Source organism: Peromyscus maniculatus, chromosome 3, assembly GCF_049852395.1.
Source record: "Peromyscus maniculatus bairdii isolate BWxNUB_F1_BW_parent chromosome 3, HU_Pman_BW_mat_3.1, whole genome shotgun sequence".
NCBI lineage: Eukaryota > Metazoa > Chordata > Mammalia > Rodentia > Cricetidae > Peromyscus > Peromyscus maniculatus.
Window position 1 is genome coordinate 90,627,801 of NC_134854.1, and position 22,224 is coordinate 90,650,024.

At 39.4% G+C, this 22,224-nt stretch overlaps 2 gene segments (V, D, J or C); both read right to left on the bottom strand.

Moving 5' to 3' along the window:
* Window positions 1–17,808: 17,808 nt before the first annotated feature.
* On the bottom strand, window positions 17,809–18,864 carry LOC102918362 (immunoglobulin kappa variable 1-5-like). The segment is given in 3 exon segments: window positions 17,809–17,976; window positions 18,404–18,542; window positions 18,654–18,864. Coding segments are annotated over 3 exon segments (324 nt in total).
* Window positions 18,865–21,394: 2,530 nt separating this feature from the next.
* Window positions 21,395–21,878, bottom strand: LOC107400109 (immunoglobulin kappa variable 1-39-like). The segment is given in 2 exon segments: window positions 21,395–21,717; window positions 21,830–21,878. Coding segments are annotated over 2 exon segments (372 nt in total).
* Window positions 21,879–22,224: the final 346 nt, after the last annotated feature.

A 22,224-nucleotide genomic window follows, 5' to 3' on the forward strand; every position in this document is an offset into this window, starting at 1 on the left:
AATTCAGGGAAATCATTTCTACCATTATTAACAAAGTATATTGGTTGCATGTTTCAAATCGCAGGCTTAATGACTGACATCCAAATGACCCAATCTCCATCCTTCTTGGCTGCATCTCTAAAGACAGAGTCATGATTACTTACTTGTAGTGCAAGTGAGGACATTGGTAGTTGGTTAGCCTTGTATCAGCAAAAACCAGGGAAAGCTCCTAAACTCTTAGTATACCATACATTTAATTTGGAATTTGGGGTTCCCTCAAGGGTCAGTGGCAGTGTATCTGGGACAGATTTCACTCTCACCATTTATAGCCTGCATCCTGACGATGTTGCTTCTTAATACTGTCAAAAGTATTGTTGTACCCCTCCCAAAGTAATATGTCATGACATAAAATACTGAAGGATGCAGCAGAGTTCTAACAGCAAGGAATTCTGTGCTTAATAAATCCATACCCACCAATGAAAAAAATGAATTAGATTTCATCAGGATTTTGGATTTTATTTGGAGGATAGTCATTGTCAATAAGGGAAATATAGCCAAAGGGCATGCACAATAACTGGAAGTGTTCTTCGGGGCACAGAATGGAGCCTGTTTTTTTGTAGACAAACCAGTGATCATCCTGTTTTCCTTGGGCCCTCTGGAATGACTTGGTCTGTGCTGAGCAAATGACATGAGCTTAGGCAATCCCACAGCTGTGCCCAGCCTCTGCTCAGGTCCTACTGATTTAAATTTTCCAGGATACAGACCAGTGCCCTGAAAATTCCATAATAGCTTGATCATACTGTTCAGGACTCAGTCCTAGCCAGAACACAGCATGCATAAGAGTGCCCACGATCAGCCACAGGACTCTGACTACTCTGATTTTCAGGCATTAGACAGTGCCACTGGGGACTTTAGCATCCAGTTAGCATATGTGCTGTTTAGGTTTTCAAAGGTTAACTATGAGTATTTCTTGTTTATGTCCTTTAGATATGACATCCTGATGACCTAGTCTTCATCTTCCTGATCTAGAATCCTAGGATACTGAGTGCTCATCACTTGCCGTGCCTAGCCTAATATCAACAGAAATTAAGAATGGCTTCTAGACTTCTCATCTTAAGGCATTCAGCTTGTAATCTGGTGTGCCAGTCAGGTTCAATGGCAGTACATCTGGGACAGATTTTATTCCCACTATCAACATCTTGAAGTCTGAGTATATTGCACTAATATATCCTTCTCACAAAGGAGAATTAGATAGGAAATCTTATACTTAATTCAGAAGCCATTTTAATTAACAACTACTCACAAAGGAAAATTCAATTTTCTCTCATGGAGTTTAAATTGGTATACAAATCACAATCAAGGGTAGGCCAATTGCTCAGTAGTAGATGGCCAACATAAAATGAACTCTGTGGTTCTTTTGGAGAAGAGTCTGGAAAAAAATCAATGGGCAAAATTTCCCTTAAATCCTCTCTGGAGCCTCTACACCAACATAGTGAACTTGACTCATTGACCCTGATTCTACAATTCCTTTCTTTAAATCAGTTGAGATATTACATCTTCTTCATATAAAGTACAAATGTTGGTCATTTGTTACAATAGTTCATGGAACAAATAATATAAACTTGACTCCGAGAACAAAATAGTTAAAGCTTCTCTTATTGATTTAATCTCCTGGTTCAATTCTCCAGTGCTTCATATGAAGAAAGGAAAGATGTTTATTCCTTAGGAAGAAAGCATATGAATTCCCTTAGTGTATCATGAAGCTCATGATGGCTATGTGTAGATGTCATTCTAAACGGTCTTATTAAATAAAAAAAACACACAGCCAAATAGATTTAGAAACCCAGAGATTGAGCAGTAGCAAAGAACTAAGAACACCTTATCTTACCACTTGCTGCTGTCCTTCCCTTAAAGAGAGAGAGAGACCTTCTTCCTGTGTCCTGACTTTTTATTGCCTTTCTGTTCTGCATTCTCGTTGGCTGTAAACCCAACTACATGACTTCCTCATCACTGTCTGTTTATACAGACCTCCAGGTCTGTGGTTGGTACTGAGATTAAAGGTTAGGGTCACAGCTTGGCTGTGTCCTTGAACACACAGAGATTCTGCCTGACATGTGACCGGAAAAAGGTGTGTGCCACCACTGCTGAACTTCTGCTAAATGGCTTGCCCTTAGCTCTGATTTGCAGGCAACTTTATTAACATACAAATATAATCACATTTCAACACAAAAAATATCACCATTGCTGTGTAATGCATATTGATTACTATTGTGCCTAGATCATATAAATCTCTGTTGATTTTCATGTGTCCACACTACAGCCTACTGCATACATACTTCTTGAATAATCTGGACACAACCTGTGCAGGTGTCAGTTAAAATCAAGACACAGCATAGGCGTGAGGGTTTCCACCCAATTACAGGGGCTGTTGATGTTCTGGGTTCTGGATGAAAAGGGCTAAATCTGGATACTTATCCATTTATAGTAGCCATTGTTGCTTGGTCTTTCGGGACACTCCTCTGGGAATATTATTTATTGTGTGTATACTTATATATTTGCAATCTAAGGAGCTAGATGTGACATCCTGAAGACCTAGTCTCCATCCTCCCTACTGGTATATCTAGGAGACTGTCACCATCACATTTCAGGCAAGTTGGGATATTAACAGTTACATTTGCTGACACCAAAAGATCCTAGGAAATATTCCAAAGATTTTCACCTAGGATGTATTCTGTTTGCCATCTTGGATTCCCATCAGGTTTCAGTGGTAATAATTATGGGACAAATTTCACTCTCCCCATTAGCAGCCTGTGCCTGAAGATGTTGCAACTTGTCACTGTCCATCCTTCTAGAGGGATTAAAGTCATAACACAAATCCCTCAGGGAAGAAGAGTAATCCTGGATGTTCCAGGTATTTCTCTTAGTGTCCCCACCTGCTGACAACATCTCTTCTATGTAGACAAGATTTTAAGACCACTGGGAAGTTTTGGTGGGAGGGCCCAGGAGACTGATGTTTACCTAAATTTGCATATCTAAACCTAAGCCCCAAATGAGCATGTACAAAAATGTCTCACAATTCTCAAAAAACAGAATTTTTTGCACCTGAAGTTTCTGGGTGAGCATGATGTGTGATACATACAGAAAATCAAAAGCCACTATATATATGTATGAACATTTCTACTTGAAGCGTTGAATTCCCTAATGCTGTTCTGAACTCAGAATGGTGATGCTTGTTTGCATATTTATATCATGCATGTGCAACTTTTGAGTTATCCTTAGCAACTTTCAGATAAGTAAAAAAAAAAGAAACTTTATACGGTCATAGAACAGATTAAAATGAGCAATTTTATTAATTATATAGGAGTCTTTGGGAAGTTAATGAATAGTTAGATTATAGGAAAAATGAGGATATAATTCATTTTTCTTCTAATAGAGGAATGCCTTACTGTGATCTGTTATAAAAATATATGAATGATTTTATTAAGAATTAAATCAAACTGCAGAAAAGATAAAATGCAATAGAACAGAAGTCCCTGTATGAAATTTCCTCAATAGATATTTCTAGAAATTTCTGTTCCTCATCCATCAGGAGGAAGTGTTGGTTGCTAAGGGGGTCAAAGTGTATAATTTTCTGTGTTGATTGACAGATTTTGTTGAATGCATATGTTCTTTTCCGGTGATGTATCTGATTGCAATCATATGAGTGGTAGATCATGCATATGCATAAGATAATAAACACAATGACTTCCATAAAGTGTTACTTTAAGGACACTGTGTGCTGCACAAAATCAGTTATAAGCTGAATTGTTTGACTACTCCTACTTCATTGTATTCCTCTGAGTGGATTTGACTGCCATGAAGTCTTGGATTCCAATGACCTGATTGCTTGGATGAAAATTGGTGTGAGCATGCAGCTTGATGAATTTATTGTTCCTTTCCTAGTTGGATCTCTTCCTCTCTATGTTTTATATTTGCAGATGAAGATGTAAACTCTTAGCTACAGGGGTATCCCTGTCTGCCTGCTGCCCGCCTATAACCATGACTGTCATGGACAAATCTTCCCCAGCAATAAGCCTCCAAATTAAATGCTTTCTTTTATAAATTGCTTTGGTTGTGTTGTTTTGTCTTAGCAATAGAAAAGTAACTAAGAATTTACCCTCCTAATAAGGAGAGAACTGAATAAAAACATAATGTAAAAAAGGCTCCTTTCTGCCATGCATATAAGAGTTGACAAGCTGTGTGAAGACTCTATAAACAGGACCTTACTTTCAGTAAATAATAGATTCTAGATTCTGAGAATATTCTGTTCCCAGTAGCAGTTTGTCAGAATACTAGTTCCTTAGGATTTTAAAGTATATAGGATCTACTTAATTTTATTTTATGTGCATTCCTGTCATTCCTGTTTTGCAGGCATATATATTTGTGTGCCTTGTGAGTGCAGTGGCCTCAGCACACAGAAGAGAGGCTCAGCTATCCTGTAAATGGTGTTACAGAGAGTTTATAGCAGTCCTGTGAGTTCTAGTAATCAAACCCAGATCCTGGGACAGACAAGCCAGTGCTCTTAACCAGGGCTCTGCCTATGGTAGAGGTTGCTATGAAGCCATGGGTTTGAAATGACCTTATTGCCTTATTTGGATCTTGTACACACGGGGATTTATTATAGTAAGATGCTAATTTTCTAATTTTAATTGGATAATAATTTTTCTATACCTTGTGCTTGGTATGTTTGTGTAGGGGTATGAATGCACCTAGTATTTGTGTTTGTGGATGTGTGTATCTATGTGTTTAATTCTCCATGGAATATAAATCTCAACTGTAGCCTTATCTGCTACCCAGGAAAAGATAAGATTTCCTGTGAGTAAAGAGACCTACTCTCCTGATTAAAATGTTAGTGTTCACGGAAGAGGACAAATATTTAGAACATTAACAAATGGATTTGGTCCCTATACAAAAACATTCCATTGAACTTTAAATACTGGAGAAGAGAAAAGAGAAACATTCTCAGAAGTTGAAGACACCAGAAGGAGCAATTTGGGCTGCCTAGACTCTCACTTCTGTTTCCCAGGGTGGTTTATATTATGGCTTGAATCACTGTGGGAGGGGTACTGTAACCCTGCAGACAGAAATAATCTGCCATATCTTCAGGCTGTAGACTATTGATCTTGAGAGAAAACTGTGTGCCAGATTTACTGCCACTGAACCTCGATGGGACCCCATTTGCCAAGCGATTTCCAGCATAGATCAGTTGCTTAGGAGATTTCCCTGGTTTCTGATGATGCCATGCTAAACCCCAGCCAAAGTCCTCACTTGCCAGGCATGTGATGGTGACACTGTCTCCCAGAGATGCAGATAGAGAGGTTGGAGACTGGGTCATCTGGATGTCACATCTGGCACCTGAGATTGGAAAATTGAAAACAAATTAATTCTGTTAGAAGAGGACTTTGCCAGAGACCAGGCAGCACTGACCACTGACAGCTGAAAAAATTTCCAATGGTGTTTTCCTTACCTGTAAGCCAGAGCAGCAGCAAACTCAGAAGCTGAGTGGGGGCCCTCATGTCTGTTTTGTGACCTGTGTGAGTCTGACACCAGCACAGGGTGTGACCTGACTATGAAGACCTCAGGGCGGTGGGGTGTGAGCACATTCAAATCAGCAGTGACTGAGCACAGCCCCAGGATCAGTCAAGTGACACATTGTAGACCTGTGGTCCTCCTCTGTCTCAGATCAGAGAGGCAATACCGGTTTATTTGCAGCAATGTGCTCCTCTTTGAACAACAAGAACAGCACCTGTCTATGAGTTCCACCTTATTTTGATTTCTGTCATTTTCAATGTGGAATCTCATATTATGTTTTCCACCATGACAGGCACTGTCAGATGTGGTACCATTCTAGAAAGCACACAAACAGTTATATTTATTTTCCTAGGTAGGTGCAGATGTTATTGACGCTGTACAGTTCTTCCATTTTCACCCTGTTTATTTGTTAGATTGTAATTTCATTACAATGTTTCTCTCATTTGCTCTTTCTACACCCTCTGAAATATTCCTCCCCACTTGTATTCAAATTTCTGGCCTCTTCTTCCATTGATCATGCATGAGTATATATATATATATATATATATATATATATATATGTATTTGGAGATACATATATATTTCTAAACATAAACTATTTTGTTTATATAATGTATTACTTGTATGTATGTCTTTAGGAATGACCATTTTAGCCTGTAAAATCAGTGTGCTCTTCTGAGTACCTCTACCCTTCCCAGCTTCACCTAGTTGTCTATTGTACTTTGTGTAGAACTAAGGCTTTGTGCCCTTTCCCTTGACCTGTTCACATGTTTGCTTGTATCCTCATTATTCAGCTACCATTTGTTCAGTAATGTTGGTGAGCCTTTACAGGTAGAGCTTCTGATGTTACTAGGAGACACAATTTCACAGTAAATTTCCTGAACCTTTGGCTGTCACAATCTTTCCACTACCTTTCCAAAATGTTCCCTGAGCCTTAGTTATGGGAACATTTTGTACCTGTGTCCATAAGGTGTGGTCTCCAAAATGCACTATGTTGTCTCTTGCTCATGTTGTGTCACAGAAGAATAATAGACTAATACTGGGACACATGACTTTTAGGGAATGACAGGATCTCACATAACTAAACCAGCTTTTCAGATAAACAATCTTGTCTTATTATATTTTCCATAGCTCAATAAATTCAATCAATACTTCCATTAAGGACAAATGAGTTCTTGGGTTTTTTCCCCTTCCATAGGGAGATATGAGTGCCCTTTTAAATTATGCTGGGATTGTATCTGTGTCCTATGTTCTTTTGAGTCTTCATATTATAGCACAAGATCCACTTTAAACACAGGTTATTATCTTTAAGGAATGAGTTTTCTCTCTGAAGTAATCATATCCTTTAATACAGTGTTTCCTAAACTTGCATATGCTATGGGCATCATATCTATTCAAGATACTAAAAGAATATATATGAGTTTAGTTTGGATAAGAGGGGCACAAGATGTGTGGTGAGAGAAGTAAGAGGAAAAGTTAAAATAGAAGCTAAACATGGGGAGTTACATACACAGTGGGGTCTAGAGCCTGTGCTCATTGAGAGTAAAGATGTGGTGGACATAGTATGAGTTTCTGTGAGGTGTTTAATGGAAAGAAATTTACATGTGCAGGCAAACACTCTGTAGGAAACAGTGATAGGGGAGGGTGAGAAAGACATCCACTCAGGGAATGGGAATGATGATGGTCCCAGGAAAAGTGCCAGAATGAACAGTTAGGTGAATTTGCTAAGAAATGGCTGACCTGCAAATCAAAGGTGGCTTTGACATTTGTGATCATCGAGTTTGTGTTGAGGGACATAACAAAGTATCTGCAACACAGATAAAATTATGTTCCCTGACATAATTCTATGCATTTACATGAATATGTCTCATGTACTGACACCATATAAATATGTTTTGATTAAACACTAAAAATATTTTCACAGAGTTCAACAAAATGGCAATATATTTCACAATTGACAGCAACTGTCTTTAAAAGTACAGTTGATATGAAATCCTTTTCATATGAATATTACACTGGACATTACTAAAAATTTAAATTTTTTAATGTACATGACAGATTTCCCTGCATGTATAACACATGGGTGTCTGAAGCTGGACAGAACAGGGTGTCAGATCTGATGGAACTGATCAGGTTTCAAGGCACCATGCCTTTAGGCACTGGAAATTGAACCAGGGTCATCTGTGAGAACAAGATGTTCCCTTAACTGCTGAGTCATCATTTTAAATAGTCCCTGAAAATTATCATTTCAGTTGACTTATGTCCTTTTTTAAAACATATAATCCCAATTATGATTTTACCCTCTACATTATCTGTCCTTATATCTCTCTCAAATCACATACTGTCACATTTTCTGATGCATTTCATAAAATCATGACACAGAACATCCACACACAGTGATTATATGGAGCTTATTTGATCTCTACAGACATTGTTACTCATGTACCAGATGAGGAAAGCAGATGATGGAAGACAGTCAGTGTGTGCTGCACCTGCCCCACACCTGACTCACACAAAAGCCCAGCTTCTGTCTTATTAGCTGGGAAGAATTTATAAGGAACACGTGTTTTGTTGTTGGATTGACACATTATTGGGCCTCTATCAGCTGGCTTCCTCTACTTTTACCTCCTTCATGAAGCTGCATTCTCAGAAAATTTTACAGGTGTATTGGACATAAGATAATACAATGGAGAGAACTTGGTCAGTCCCTGATCATCATAAATCAGTCTATTTAACACTCCTCTGGAAGTCCATTTTCCAGCACAATCCATTGTCTTGCACTGTGGTCCATATATGATCTATTTCTTGGACTTCTGGTTAAACCACCATAGCACCCATAATGTATTATCTATAGAAGTGTGTAAAATCATGAGATTACTCAGAAGAAAAACATATTGTCAATAATAGGGCTTGCCTAGTTCTGATATTATGGGCTAGTTCCCTGCAGTGTGGCCTATGTATTGACAACTGAAGGGCACCAGGAAACCACACATTGAGGTGCTACTCATTTAGTGGTGAGAATGTACATGCCCTCAGATCCTTCCAAGAACAGTATCAAGAGGCTTTGGAGAACATTGATCTTACTTATCAGGAAGATCATTGTTCAGGGCTAGAGTCCTGGGACAGGTTTTGTAACTCTGGAACATAGGAATTCTCAGGATCTCCAGTTTCCACTGATGAACAGTTAGTGTGAAATGTACCTAAACCACTCTCACAGAAGTGGACAGGGACTAGGGGAAATTGCTGGATGACAAGTGAGTAAGAAATTAGAAACCTCGTTTGTCCCTAGTGTTACAGTGATTGACAGTCCAAGGGTGGGTGATTTTGACTGGATAGACATGTATTATTGCCTCTCTCTCCTGCAGAAATTGTTAAAATGAGGCTAGAAGTAGGTCTTTGTTTAAGTGCAGTCTAGAAAAAACGTGGACAAGGATTGACAAATTGCAATGGACTCAGAAAAAGGTAGTAAACCTAAGGTGGTATTGTTTCTGCCTGAGGATGAAAAGAAGCATTAGGAAGAATTTTGTGAAGGCTATTACACATAATTATGTGCAGAGCACATTCTTACACATTCCAATTCTTGCTACTAGGAAGTATGAAAATATTGTGCTGGGATGTAGCTTAATTGGTGGAGTTCTTACCTAGGATGAAAACAAAAGCAAAAACAACAACAAACCACTGGATTAGAGCCCCAGCATTGCATGAACAGGGTCTGGTAGTGCACTCCTGTAGCCAAAGCTCATGGGAGTGGAAAACAAGGCTGCTAAAACTTCAAATCCATCTTCCTTCACACTTTTGAGGTCAGTCACAGCTAGATGAGAATAGGAATTTATCAGGAAAAAAAACCTTAATTTTAAAATCAGCTCCAAAATATTGATATATGATTAAACATAGTTGTAAAAGTTAATGGAGTAAAAAGCATAGTATTTCCTATGCAAACATTCACTCTACATTTAAGTTACATCAGATCATATCATATAGATTGGAAATACTAGTAGCAATGAATACATTCAACATAAATATTCTTTGGAATATCCTAAGTGTATTTATATTTGGCAAAATTGTGGCAAGGCCAGCCAATATATGCCCTTCCATAATTCTATAATAAATTGTAGACAGTGTATTGAAGCTTAATAAATAAGATAGGATGAGGGGTTTCCTCATTCATCACATGGATAGCTGGGTGTTGTTGCTGTTACAGCTCCTACACCTCAGGATCAAGCATAAACACTGGTGTCACAATCCACAGTGCAGAAGAGGTAAACTATTTAAATCTGAAAGAAGGCTTGTATTGAATATACAATGCCTTAAGGTAAAAATTTAAAAGTGATCCAGTTGAATTATTGTATGTAGACACAATTGTGGGCTTCTGTCTGTGAGCATATGTTTGTATGTGTGTACCTACAATCTCTAAAATTTAAAGTCTACATTATACACAAAGTTCTCAAGCTATATTTTTGGTAGTAGAATGAATGAAGACCCATTGCCATAATTTGAAATTTTTACAAGTTTCTTATATTAGGCCTTATTTGTTAATCACACCCATTTCCACAGTGCTTCACACTCTACAAATAGTCAGAAAGATACTATCATCAGTATTTCCTTCACCATGAAGAGATGATAGAGAACTATGAGTTCAGTGTTAGTTCTTCCCACTTGAGACCAAGCCATAAACCATTCTCTGATGAAGGAATTCTCTGGGGGACAGCAGTTGGTTAGCCCTACATTGGAAACAGTTATAAAAATGTGACTCGCACAGCCCTGCAAATATTCTCAAAAGCCCAATGACATCCTCTCCAGAGTCAATTCCCAGTCCAGGAAATTTAAACCACAGCTCTAAAATAGTTCTCTGTACAGAATACAAAAAAGATGGGTCTCTGGTTATCTCATCCCACTATCTCCATTTATATAGTTTCCTCTTTTTTGCCAGGAGAAGTGTCTTAATGCCCTTGAGTGAAATTTGACCCTGCTTCTATTGCAGAAATATTTGGAGATTTTTGTCACAACTCAGTCAAAATCTTGACCATGTGTTATCTTCTAAGAGGGAAGCAGTGGTGTCTGAGAAGACCAAAGTGGTTTTTGTTCTGCTTTGTAGAACTGTGTGAATGGTTCACTGCTCTTCTGCTGACAGTAGTAAGTGGCAGCATCTTCAGCCTCCATGCTGCTGATTGTGAGAGAGTAAGAGGTCCCAGACCCACTGCCACTGAAGCGAGCTGGGACTCCAGAAGCCAGGTTGGATGTTCCATGAACAAGGAGTGTAGGGGAGGCTCCTGGCTTTTGCTGGTACCAGTGGAAGTAATTGGAACTTGCACTTGAGCTGGCTCTGCAGGTAATAGTGACCTTCTCCCCTGGTGAGGTGGTCATGGATATTGGAGACTGAGTGAGGATAATTTCACCATCTGATACTATGGAGAGAAAGATGAAAATAGATAGACAATATTATTAACAGGATTCCAGAATACCTTCATTTTACACAGTATGCAAAAAGAGAAAGATGAAGACAAAGAAGTAGAGGAGGCAGAGGATAAAGAAAGTAAAGAAGCAAGGAAGGAAGGAAGGGAGGAAGGAAGGAAGGAAGGAAGGAAGGAAGGAAGGAAGGAAGGAAAATATTTCCATTTAAATTAAAACTTCCACAATGGAAATGATGTTATGTTCCAGTTGGAGATCCCCTTCTTTCTCACCCACTACACTGAGTAGCAGCAAGTTGACAGTTTTCACCAGCAAACCCATCTTGTTGTCTGGTCTCTGTCTACAAACTTCTCTTGTCTAAGTTAGTTCTCTTAAAAGCAAGTCTGAGCCATCTGTGGTTTCTGAGGAGTAGATATGCAAACAGCAGGGTATATGCTATGACAGTCTTTGCTCATAAACACAGGAGTCCTTTCACTTACTTGTAGTATTTAAGTTGAGAAATACCAAAGCTCTCAGGGTTTTAATTTTTTATGTGTCTTAATTTCTTTTGTTTGTTTTCTCTACAATGTCCTATAACCCTAGTCCATTGTATTCCTCACATGTTTTCTTGTAGCTAGGTTTAGTTTGATCTATCTAGAATGATAAGTGTTGTTCTTCAGTGTGTGGGATTTATTTTTTTCCAAGATAAAGCTCAACTGACGATGACTGGAATGTAAATTGGAAAATCTGAGGCCCCAGATCTGCATCTGCCTCCTACTTTTACTGGCACCCGCTCAGCTAAGGCTTTACTCATGCATCCTAGTCTAATCAAATGACTCTTAGCTCACAATTCCCTGGGAAGGCCACTGTGCCAGTGTGTGATCAGGAAATCATGTATTTTCAGGAGTATTTCCACAGAAGAAAGCATATATTGATTTTGTAGCAGCTATCATGAATCCAAACTCTGTTTTCTGCTGCTTTTAAGAAAACTGTGAGCCTCTGATCCTCCTGAACCAGGGTTGTAATAAACAGGATTGGTATTCTGGGACAAGCTTTTCAGGGTCCTCAGCTTCAGAGGATGTGTCAATGAAATGTGCTTGGATCAATAACACACAAGGGCTCAACAGCCTGGAGGCATTGTGGATGCTAAGTGAATCAAGAACCTGGAAACCTCTTTAATTCAAAGTATTACCTTGGCTGTCAGCACTAAGGCTGGAGTGGACTTGATACTGTGTTACTATTGCCCTCTGCTGGAGAGGTGGGAAATAGGACAAGTGGGATCCTAGAGGAAAAATTACAAAGATTATAATCACTGCAAATCCAATGTTATTCGGAAAGGGGTGAGTGAAGAGAAGGAACTCATGATAAGCCAAACCCTGGAGAGTTCCTCACAATGACTGATGGAAGAAAAATGAATAATGCTGCAAATACAGTCAGATACACATGTATAAACACATAAACTTTCATCCAATTCTTGCTAAGAAGAAATAAGGAAATATTGATAAGAAGGCATTAAACATAGGTGTAGAAACATGTTCCCTCTGCTGGGTTTCTGCTTTATAATTGGATGGAGGTGGAAAATATCCTGAACAATGGCCTGAAGGTAAAACAGATATGAACACTCACAACTTGATATTACATACAAGCTTTGTAACAAGTGAAGATCATTGCTTTTAGCATATAACACATATGACACATAGTCACTTCCTTTGCTGATATTTTATAACACCAATTAAATGTTATTTTTGCAAGTGTTTTAGAATTTTACTTGGTAGGTAACATACCACATACAATAACTACTCACTTAATATTCTCCTCAAGACAGTCACTGAGTGTTTGAGAACTGACTGAGATCTAGTGATGGTAGTATCTGCAGGATATGATCTGTTCATTACAGTGGAGGGGACTGAAATAATGTAAGAGCCAGATGGCTGGCAGCAGGAGGAGTGCTGTGATAAGCTGTCCTCTAGATGTGACATGGCTGCTGCACTTAGGACCTCACAGCAGCTGTGATGCCTGGATGTTATCTGTACAAGACCAGTACAACAAGACCTGCCAACATTCCAGCAATGAGCACTAAGTGACACAGTGGCTGGGCAGATGAGAGGACATGAAGGGTGTAGAGACTGGTGGTGTATGTCTGAAGGCTGTGAATATAATGTAAATAAAAAAGTACCTTGGAAGATGTAAAATAAGTATTAAAGGGAGAGATTTAATCAAATTAATGAGATTGACCCTGACTCAAGGGAAATCATGGATAGTGACATAATCAGAGCAAATAAGATCAAGATATATTGCATATATGTATGATATCACCAGAGCATAAATAAAATATTTAAAAGCTATTATGGTAGATGCAGTGGTAAAGAAGAGTTCATGGCAGGGAGAAGAGCCTTCTGAGCAGAGTCCACATTAGAAAGAAATAAAAGAAAGCCAGTAACCAAGCACACAGACCACCACACACAGATTCATGAGACTAAACAAAAGCTTGTGCAGCAGAATAGATGTTTCATGAGTGAAGGGAGAAGACACATAACATGGCAGAGAAATTTGAAGTGGAGATGAATTACTTATAAATGATGGGCTAGGCACATCAGATCCTATTCTTCCTTAGATGCCAGTGTCTAGGCTTTTCTTTGCATTTCAGCTTCACATTAAGGACATGTGTGAACTGCAGGCAAGAGGAAACTTCTACAGCATTAGGAATATTAAACTGGACAAATTGCAATGGATTTGTAAACTTGCTTGCAGGTTCTAAGACTGTAGATGGGGCCAAGGAAACAACTCAACCTAGAAGAGATCAAGCATCTGGCTAAATTTAGAAACCAAAGATATGCTGTCCTTTAGCACCACAGAGAAACATGTTCTCAACAGGGAAATCTACACTGTGCTGGTAAGAATGAGGATAATTGGAGACAGTGATCCTTTACTGGTTGAAAAGATGAACCACTTTTGCATGTACTCAGTTCCTTCCCACCTCTGCTGATTTCCATGATTAGCAAAGCCTTCTACCATGATGACTTTTGAATAAGCTCTTCACATCCCCTTCATTTAAAGTACAAAAGTTGGTAATTTGTTACTATAGTCCCTGGGACAACTAATGGGAACTTGACTCAGAAAATGAAATAGGTTAAAGCTTCTCTGATTGTTTTAATTTCCTGGTTCCATTCTCCAGTGTCTCATGTGAAGAGATGTAACATATTACATTTTACCTTAGGAAGAAAGAACATAAATTTCTTTGTATGTCATGGAGCTCATGATGGCTTAGCAATACATATTAATGACTGTTGTGCCCAGGTCCTATAAATCTTTGTTGATTTTAATGTATCTACAGTACAGCCTACTACATGTGTACTTCTTGAATAACATGGAACAAACCTGTGCAAGTGTCAGTTACAATCAAGACACAGCATGATTATGAGTGTTTCCACTCAGTTACAGGGGCTGCTAATGCTCTGAATTCTAGGTGAGAAGGGGTAACTCTGGAGATTTATACAATCAAAGGAGGCATTGCTCATTGGTCTTCCACGAAACTCCTACAGGGATATTATTAATTGTGTGTGTGTGTGTGTGTGTGTGTGTGTGTGTGTGTGTGTGTGTGTGTGTGTGTTTGCACTTCATTTTCCAATCTAAGGAGCTAGATGTGGCATTCTGCTTTCCCCATCTCCATTGTCCCTGTTGTCATCTCTAGGAGACCATCACTGTCACATTTCAGACAAGTCAGGATATTAACAATTACTTTTACTGACACAAAAGAAACCAGGAAGTGTTCCAAAGGTTCTGATCCATGATGCATTCTGTTTGTCATCTTGGGTTGCCATCATGATTCAGTGGCAATAATTCTGGAACAAATGTTACTCTCAATCAGCAGTCTGGTGCCTGAAGCTGTTACAATTTTTACTCTCCCCAAAGCTATGATACCATCCTACAGTGATTCAAGTCAAAATACAAGCCCCTCAGGTAAGAAGAGTAAGGCTGAGTGCTCCAGCTGTTCCTCTTGGCATTCTCACCTGATGACAATTCTCCTATGCAGGAAGGATTTTAAGAACACTTAGAAGATTTGGTTGAAAGGCCCCTAGAGACTGATGTTTCCCTAAATATGCATACCTAAACTCCAACCCACAATGATCATACATTATAATGTCTCTCATGATTCTATAAGAAGAGAAGCTTTTGCAATTGAAATATATGGGTGAATATGAGGTGTGATACATATAAGAAAACAAAAGACACCATATATATGGTAGTGAACATTTCAATACATGTATTGGGAGTTTGAGTAATACTTATGAATTTAATGACAAGCTTTTAGTATCTTGAACATTTCTATTTGAAACATGGGATTTTTTGATGCCATTCTGAACTCAGAGCTCTCTGTCTTGAAGGTACAGGCCTCCTAACCATGCTCTCTTTAAACCTCCTCAGGCACATTAGTATTGTTCCTGAGTATTTGCAAGAAAACACTAACTGTTATCTCTGTCATGGAATTATGGGAATGTTGATGCTCTTGAGCACATTTATATCAGGCATGTGCAACCTTTGAGGTGTCCTCAGCAATTTGCAGATTCATAAAAAGGGAAACTTCATAGGATCATAGAGCAATTGAAAATGAACAATTTTATTAACAATACAGGAATCTTAGGGGAAGTTAATGCATAGGTTGAGTATAGAGAAAATGAGGATATAATTCTCTTTTCTTTAATAGAGGAATGCCATACTATGATCTATGTTGTAATAATGCACCAATGCTATTATTCTGAATTAAATTGAATGACAAGAAAGATGCAATGCAATAGAACAGAAGTTCCTCTATGAAACTTCTTCAATAGATAATTCTAGGAGCTTCTGTTCATCACCTACAAGGAGGAGGTGTTGGTTGCTGAGAGAGCAAATGTGCATAATTTTCTACTTTGATTGATAGGGTTTGTTGAATGCACATATGTTAAGTAATATTTTGTTTCTTTTGTGACAAATAAAGTTTACCTGGTGATCAGAGGAAGAAGCTAGCCACTAGCTAACCATAGAAGCAAGACAGTGGTGGCACATACCTTTAATCTCAGTGCTTTGGAGGAGGAAGCAAGAATATCAGGAGTTCAAGACCACCCTGTGCTACATGAGATTGAACCAGTCTAAAAGAAAAACAGAGCCAGGCAGTGGTGGTGCATGCCTTTAATCCCAGAACTAGGGAAATGTAGACAGGAATATAAAGTGGGTGGAGACAGTATCTGCATTCCAGTTCACTCTGGAGTTTCATAGAGACAGGATGGTCCTGATTCAGTCTGAGGATTCATAAAGATTATGGATTACTTACCCACCCCCTCTTCAGTCTGAGATTTTGTAGAGGTAAGAAGTCTCTGGTGCCTGGCTGTTTTGCTTCTCTGATCTTTCAGCTTTCACCCTGGATATCTGACTCTGGGTTTTATTCAATAAGACTCATTAGGATCACTCATAACACATATCGTTTCTCCATGATGTATCTGATTGCAGTCATATGTGTGGTAGAGCATGTATAAGCATAACATAATAAACAGTAGCATTTCCATGGAGTGTTATTTTAAGGACGCTGTTCAATACACAGAGTCAGTTATTAGCTGAATTGCTTGACTACCCTTATTTTATTATATTTCTCTTGGTGGATTTGACTGCCATGAAGCCATAGTTTGGAATGATGTATCTGCTTGTTTGGAGACTGGTACGCATGCAGCCTGATGAAATTGTCATTCCTTTTACAGTTAGCTGTCTTCCTTTCTATGCTCTATTTGCAGATAAAGATATAAGCTCTTGGCTATAGGGTCATGTCTGTCTGCATGCTGCCTGCTTCTAACCATAGTCAGGGACCAAACTTCCAGAATTAAATTAAATGCTTTATTTTATAAATTGCCTTGGTTGTAGTATTTTTCACAGCAATAGAAAAGTAACTAAAACACTTGCCTTCCTAGTAAGGAGAGAAATGAATAAACACTTAATGGAGGAAAGCCTCCTCCTCTCCATGCATAAGATATGAGAGTTGATAAGGTATCTGAAGTCCCTATGATCAGAAAGCCTTACTTTCAGTGAAAAAAAAAGACTCTATATTCAGAAAATAACCTATTCACAGTATCAGTTTGTCAAAATACTAGTTCCTTAGGATTTTTAAATATTTAATATTTGCATAATTTTATTTTATGTGTATTCATGTTTTGCTTACATTTATAATTGTGTACCTTATGAGTGCAGTGACCTCAGAATCTAGAATAAAGGCTCAGCTAACCTGGAAGTGGAATTATAGACAGGTGACAGCAGTCATTTGGGTCGTGGAAAACAAACCTGGGTCCTTTGGGAGACAAGTCAGTGCTCCTAACCTATACTCTGATCATGGCAGAGGATGCCATGAAGCCATGGGTTGAGATGACCTTATTGCTTTGTTTGGAGCCTGTACCCACAGGATTTGAATGGTATAACAAAATACTAATTTTCTAATTTTAATTGGATAATAATTTTTCTAATAACTTCTGCTTGGTATATGTTTGTGTAGGGGACAAGTGTGCCTGGTGTGTGTGTGTGTGTGTGTGTGTGTGTGTGTGTGTGTGTGTGTGTGTGTGTGTTTTCACATTCTGTTGTATAAATCTCAGCTGTCTCCATACGTGTAACTCACAAAAGTTAATATTTCATGTTAGTCAAGAGAACCAATCCCATGATTTTAATGTTAGAGCTAGGGAAGAGGACAGGGGTTTAGGACATAGAAAAGTTTACCTGGTCGCTATGCAAAAACACAACAAAGAGAAATATAGATATGCTCTCAGCAGCTGGAGATACCAAAAGGAGCAATTGGGGCAGCCTGGGCTCTTACTTCTGCTTCCCTTGGTAGTTTATGTCATGGCTTGAATCACTGTGGGTGGGGTACTTGAACTTTGTTGACAGTATTAAGGTGCAACATCTTCAGCCTGCAGGCTGCTGATCTTGAGAGAAAATTCTGTGTCAGATCCACTGCCACTGAATCTTGAAGGGAGTCCATCTGCCAAGCGGTTTGAACCATAGATCAGTTGCTTAGGAGGTTTCCTGTAGCTGGGGTTTTCTCCAGTCCTTCCCAGCTCCAACGGAACCCACAAATGCTTATAAAATAATCACTCAGAATCTCATATCACTTAACTGCTCGGCCATTAGCTCAGGCCTATCAATGTCTAGCTCATACACTTAAACTCAGCCCATTTATATTAATCTATACCGTGCCACATGGCTCTTGGCTTACCGGTAACTTACATCTTGCTACTCATCACAGTGACTGGCAGCATCTCCTGATTGAGCCTTCTTCCACCCAGCATTCTTCTCTCTCCTTATCCCGCCTACACTATCCTTCCTGCCTGGCTACTAGCTAATCAGCATTTTTATTTATCAATCATAGCAACATATATTCACAGCATACAGGACATCCAACAGCACTTCTCTGTGTTTCTTATTTAATAAGACCATTTTGAATTTCATCTACAGTTTCCCTGGTATATACTGATACCATGCTAAACTCCAACCAATGCTCTGACTTGCCAGACATGTGATGGTGACACTTTCTCCCAGAGATTTAGATAGGGAACCTGGAGACTGGGTCATCTGGATGTCACATTTGGCACCTGAGATTGGAAAATTGAAAGCAAATTAATTCTGTTTGATGAGGACTTTACACGTGACCAGGGAGTTCTGACACACTCAGGTGATTAAATTTCCAATGCTGTCTTCCTTACCTGTAAGCCAGAGCATCAACAACCCCAGGAGCTGAGTGGCAGCCCTCATGTATGTGCTGTGCCTGTCTGAGGCTGACTCCAGCACAGGGTGTGACCTGACTATGAAGAAGTCCTCAGGGCAGTGGGCTGTGCTCTGGGAACATGCAAATCAGCAATGGCTGTGCACAGCTGCAGGACTGACCCAGTGATTCATTAAAGGGCTGTGGTCTTCCTGTGTGACAGATTAGAGAGGCAGTGCAGGTTTATTTGTAGGAATGTGCTCTCATTGGACAACAAGAACAACACCAGTCTATGAGTTGCACCTTATTTTGATTTTTGTCATGTTCAATATAGAATTCCCTTTTTATGTTTTCCTCTAGAGCCTATCAGATATGGTACCATTCGAGAAAGTACATAAATGGTCACAGGTCCATTTATAGGTAGGTGCAGATGTAATTGAAGTCATGCAGCCATGCAGTTTCATGCCTCGTTCCTGTTTGTTAGATTATAGTTTAATTACAGTATTTCTCCCTTCAAACCTTCCCAAATATGCCCCCCTCCTTCAAATTCTTGGCATCTTTTTTTCATTGTTAGTGCATGAATGCATGTATATGTAGATACATATATCCTAAATATCATTGAGTTCATATAATGTGTTACTTGTATGTATGTTTTTAGGGGTTTTTAGGGCTGACCATCTGACACTGGACAATCATTGTACTTTTCTCTGAGTACCTCTACCACTCACACCTTTCCTCAGTTGTCTGTATTATTTTGTGCAGAATGGAGGCTTTGTGGGTTTCACATGTTTCTTGGTGTCCTCATTGCTCAGCTCACATAGTGCCTGTAATGTTGGTTTACAGTTAGAACTTCTGATGTTACTAGGAGACACGATCTCACAGCTGATTCCCTGGTCCTATTGTTCTCACATTCTTTTCACTGCCTTTTCCAAAATGTTCCCTGAGTTTAGCTAGAGAGCATTTTGTACATGTATCCATTAGAATTGAGATCTATAACTCACTATGCAGTTTCTTGTTCTAGATGATTCCCAGAAAGGTAGCAGAATAATACTGCTAGACATGGCTTTTAAGGAAGGACAAGATCTCACATAACTAAACCAGCTTTCCGGGTAAACATTCTTGTCTTACTCTACTTTTCATAGCTCAGTTATTCAAGAACTACTTCCATCAAGGCCAGACAAGTTCAAGGGTTTTGTCCTTTTCCGTTTGTGCATATGAGCTTCCTTCCTAAATTAAACTAGGTTTATATCTATGCCCAATGTTCCTTTGAGGCTTCAAATTGCAGTACTGGATATCTATCCCATTTTCAGCACAGCTTTGTGGTGGTATTGTGTTTCCCAAAATATTGTGCACCCTAATAAACTTATCTGGGGCCAGAAACAGAACAGCTACTAGATACAAAGGCTAGAGAATGGTGGCACTCACACCTTTAATCCTAGTTTTCCAGAGGCAGAAATCTATCAGGACCTCTGTGAGTTCAAGGCCACATTGGAAACAGCCAGACGTGGTGACACATGCCTTTAATCCCAAGAAGTGAGCCTTTAATCCCAGGGAGTGGTGGTAGAAAGCAGAAAATTATATAAGGCATGAAGACCAGGAACTAGAAGCATTTGGCTGGTTAAGCTTTTAGGTTTTGAGCAGCACAGTTCAGCTAAGAGCCATTCAGATATAAGGACACAGAGGCTTCCAGTCTGAGGAAACAAGATCAGCTGAGAAGTTGGCCAGGTGAGGTTAGCTGTGGCTTGTTCTGTCTCTCTGATCTTCCAGTGTTCACCCAAATACCTGGCTCAGGGTTGGTTGGGTTTATTAAAAGACTCTTAAATATTCGTGCTGCACAGCTTGTTGTCTGTATTGAATATTAATTTTTCTCTCAGTGAAAATGCTTTTCATTTAGATACTCTGCTAAACATTACTTTGTGAGGGGTACAACAAGCTGTCTAAAGACTCTATGAACAGGAAGCCTTACTTTCAGTAAATAATGGACTCTAAATTCTGAGAAATTCTGTTCCCAGTAGCAGTTTGTCAGAATACTAGTTCCTTAGGATTTTAAAGTGTATAGGATCTACTTAATTTTATTTTATGTGCATTCCTGTTTTGTGGGCCATGTGAGTTTGATGACCTCAGCACACAGAAGAGAGGCACAGCTATCCTGGAAATGGAGTTACAGAGAGTTGATAGCAGTCCTGTGGGTTCTAGGAATCAAACCCAGATCCTCGGAAAGACAAGCCTATGTTCTTAACCACGGCTCTGCCTATGGTAGAGGTTGCTATGAAGCAATGGGTTTGAAATGACCTTATTGCTTTATTTGGATCTTGTACACACAGGGATTTATTATAAGATACTAATTTTCTTATTTTAAATGAATAATAATTTTTCTATACCTTGTGCTTGGTATGTTTGTGTAGGGATATGAATGCACCTGGTATTTGTGTGTGTGGATGTGTGTATTTGTATGTTTAATTCTCCATGGAATATAAATCTCATCAGTAGCCTTATCTGCTACCCAGGAAAAGGTAAGATTTCCTGTGAGTAAAGAGACCTATTCCCCTGATTAAAATGTTAGTGTTCAGGGAAGAGGGTAAATATTTAGAACATTAACAAATGCATTTGGTCCCTATACAAAAACATCTCATTGAAATTTAAATACTGGTGAAGAGAAAAGAGAAACACTCCCAGAACCTGAGGACACCAGAAGAAGCAATTTGGGCTGCCTGGTCTCTCACTTCTGCTTCTCTGGGTGGTTTATGTTATGGCTTGAATCACTGTGGGAGGGGTACTGTAACCCTGTTGACAGAAATAATCTGCCACATCTTCAGGCTCTAGACTATTGATGTTGAGAGAAAACTGTGTGCCAGATTTACTGCCACTGAACCTCGATGGGACCCCATTTGCCAAGCGATTTCCAGCATAGACCAGTTGCTTAGGAGGTTTCCCTGGTTTCTGCTGATGCCATGCTAAACCCCAGCCAAAGTCCTCACTTGCCAGGCATGTGATGGTGACACTGTCTCCCAGAGATGCAGATAGAGAGGTTGGAGACTGGGTCATCTGGATGTCACATCTGGCACCTGAGATTGGAAAATTGAAAACAAATTAATTCTTTTAGAAGAGGACTTTGCCAGAGACCAGGCAGCACTGACCACCGACAGCTGAAAAAATTTCTAATGGTGTTTTCCTTACCTGTAAGACAGAGCAGCAGCAAACCCAGAAGCTGAGTGGGGACCCTCATGTCTGTTTTGTGACCTGTGTGAGTCTGACACCAGCACAGGGTGTGACCTGACGATGAAGACCTCAGGGCAGTGGGTGTCTGAGCACATGCAAATCAGCACTGGCTGAGCACAGCCACAGGATCAGTCAAGTGACACACTGTAGACCTGTGGTCCTCCTCTGTCCCAGATCAGAGAGGCAGTACAGGTTTATTTGCAGCAATGTGCTCCTCTTTGAACAACAAGAACCGCACCTGTCTATGAGTTCCACCTTTTTTTGATTTCTGTCATTTTCAATGTGGAATCCTCATATTACATTTTCCTCCATGGCAGGCCCTGTCAGATGTGGTACCATTCTAGAAAGTACAC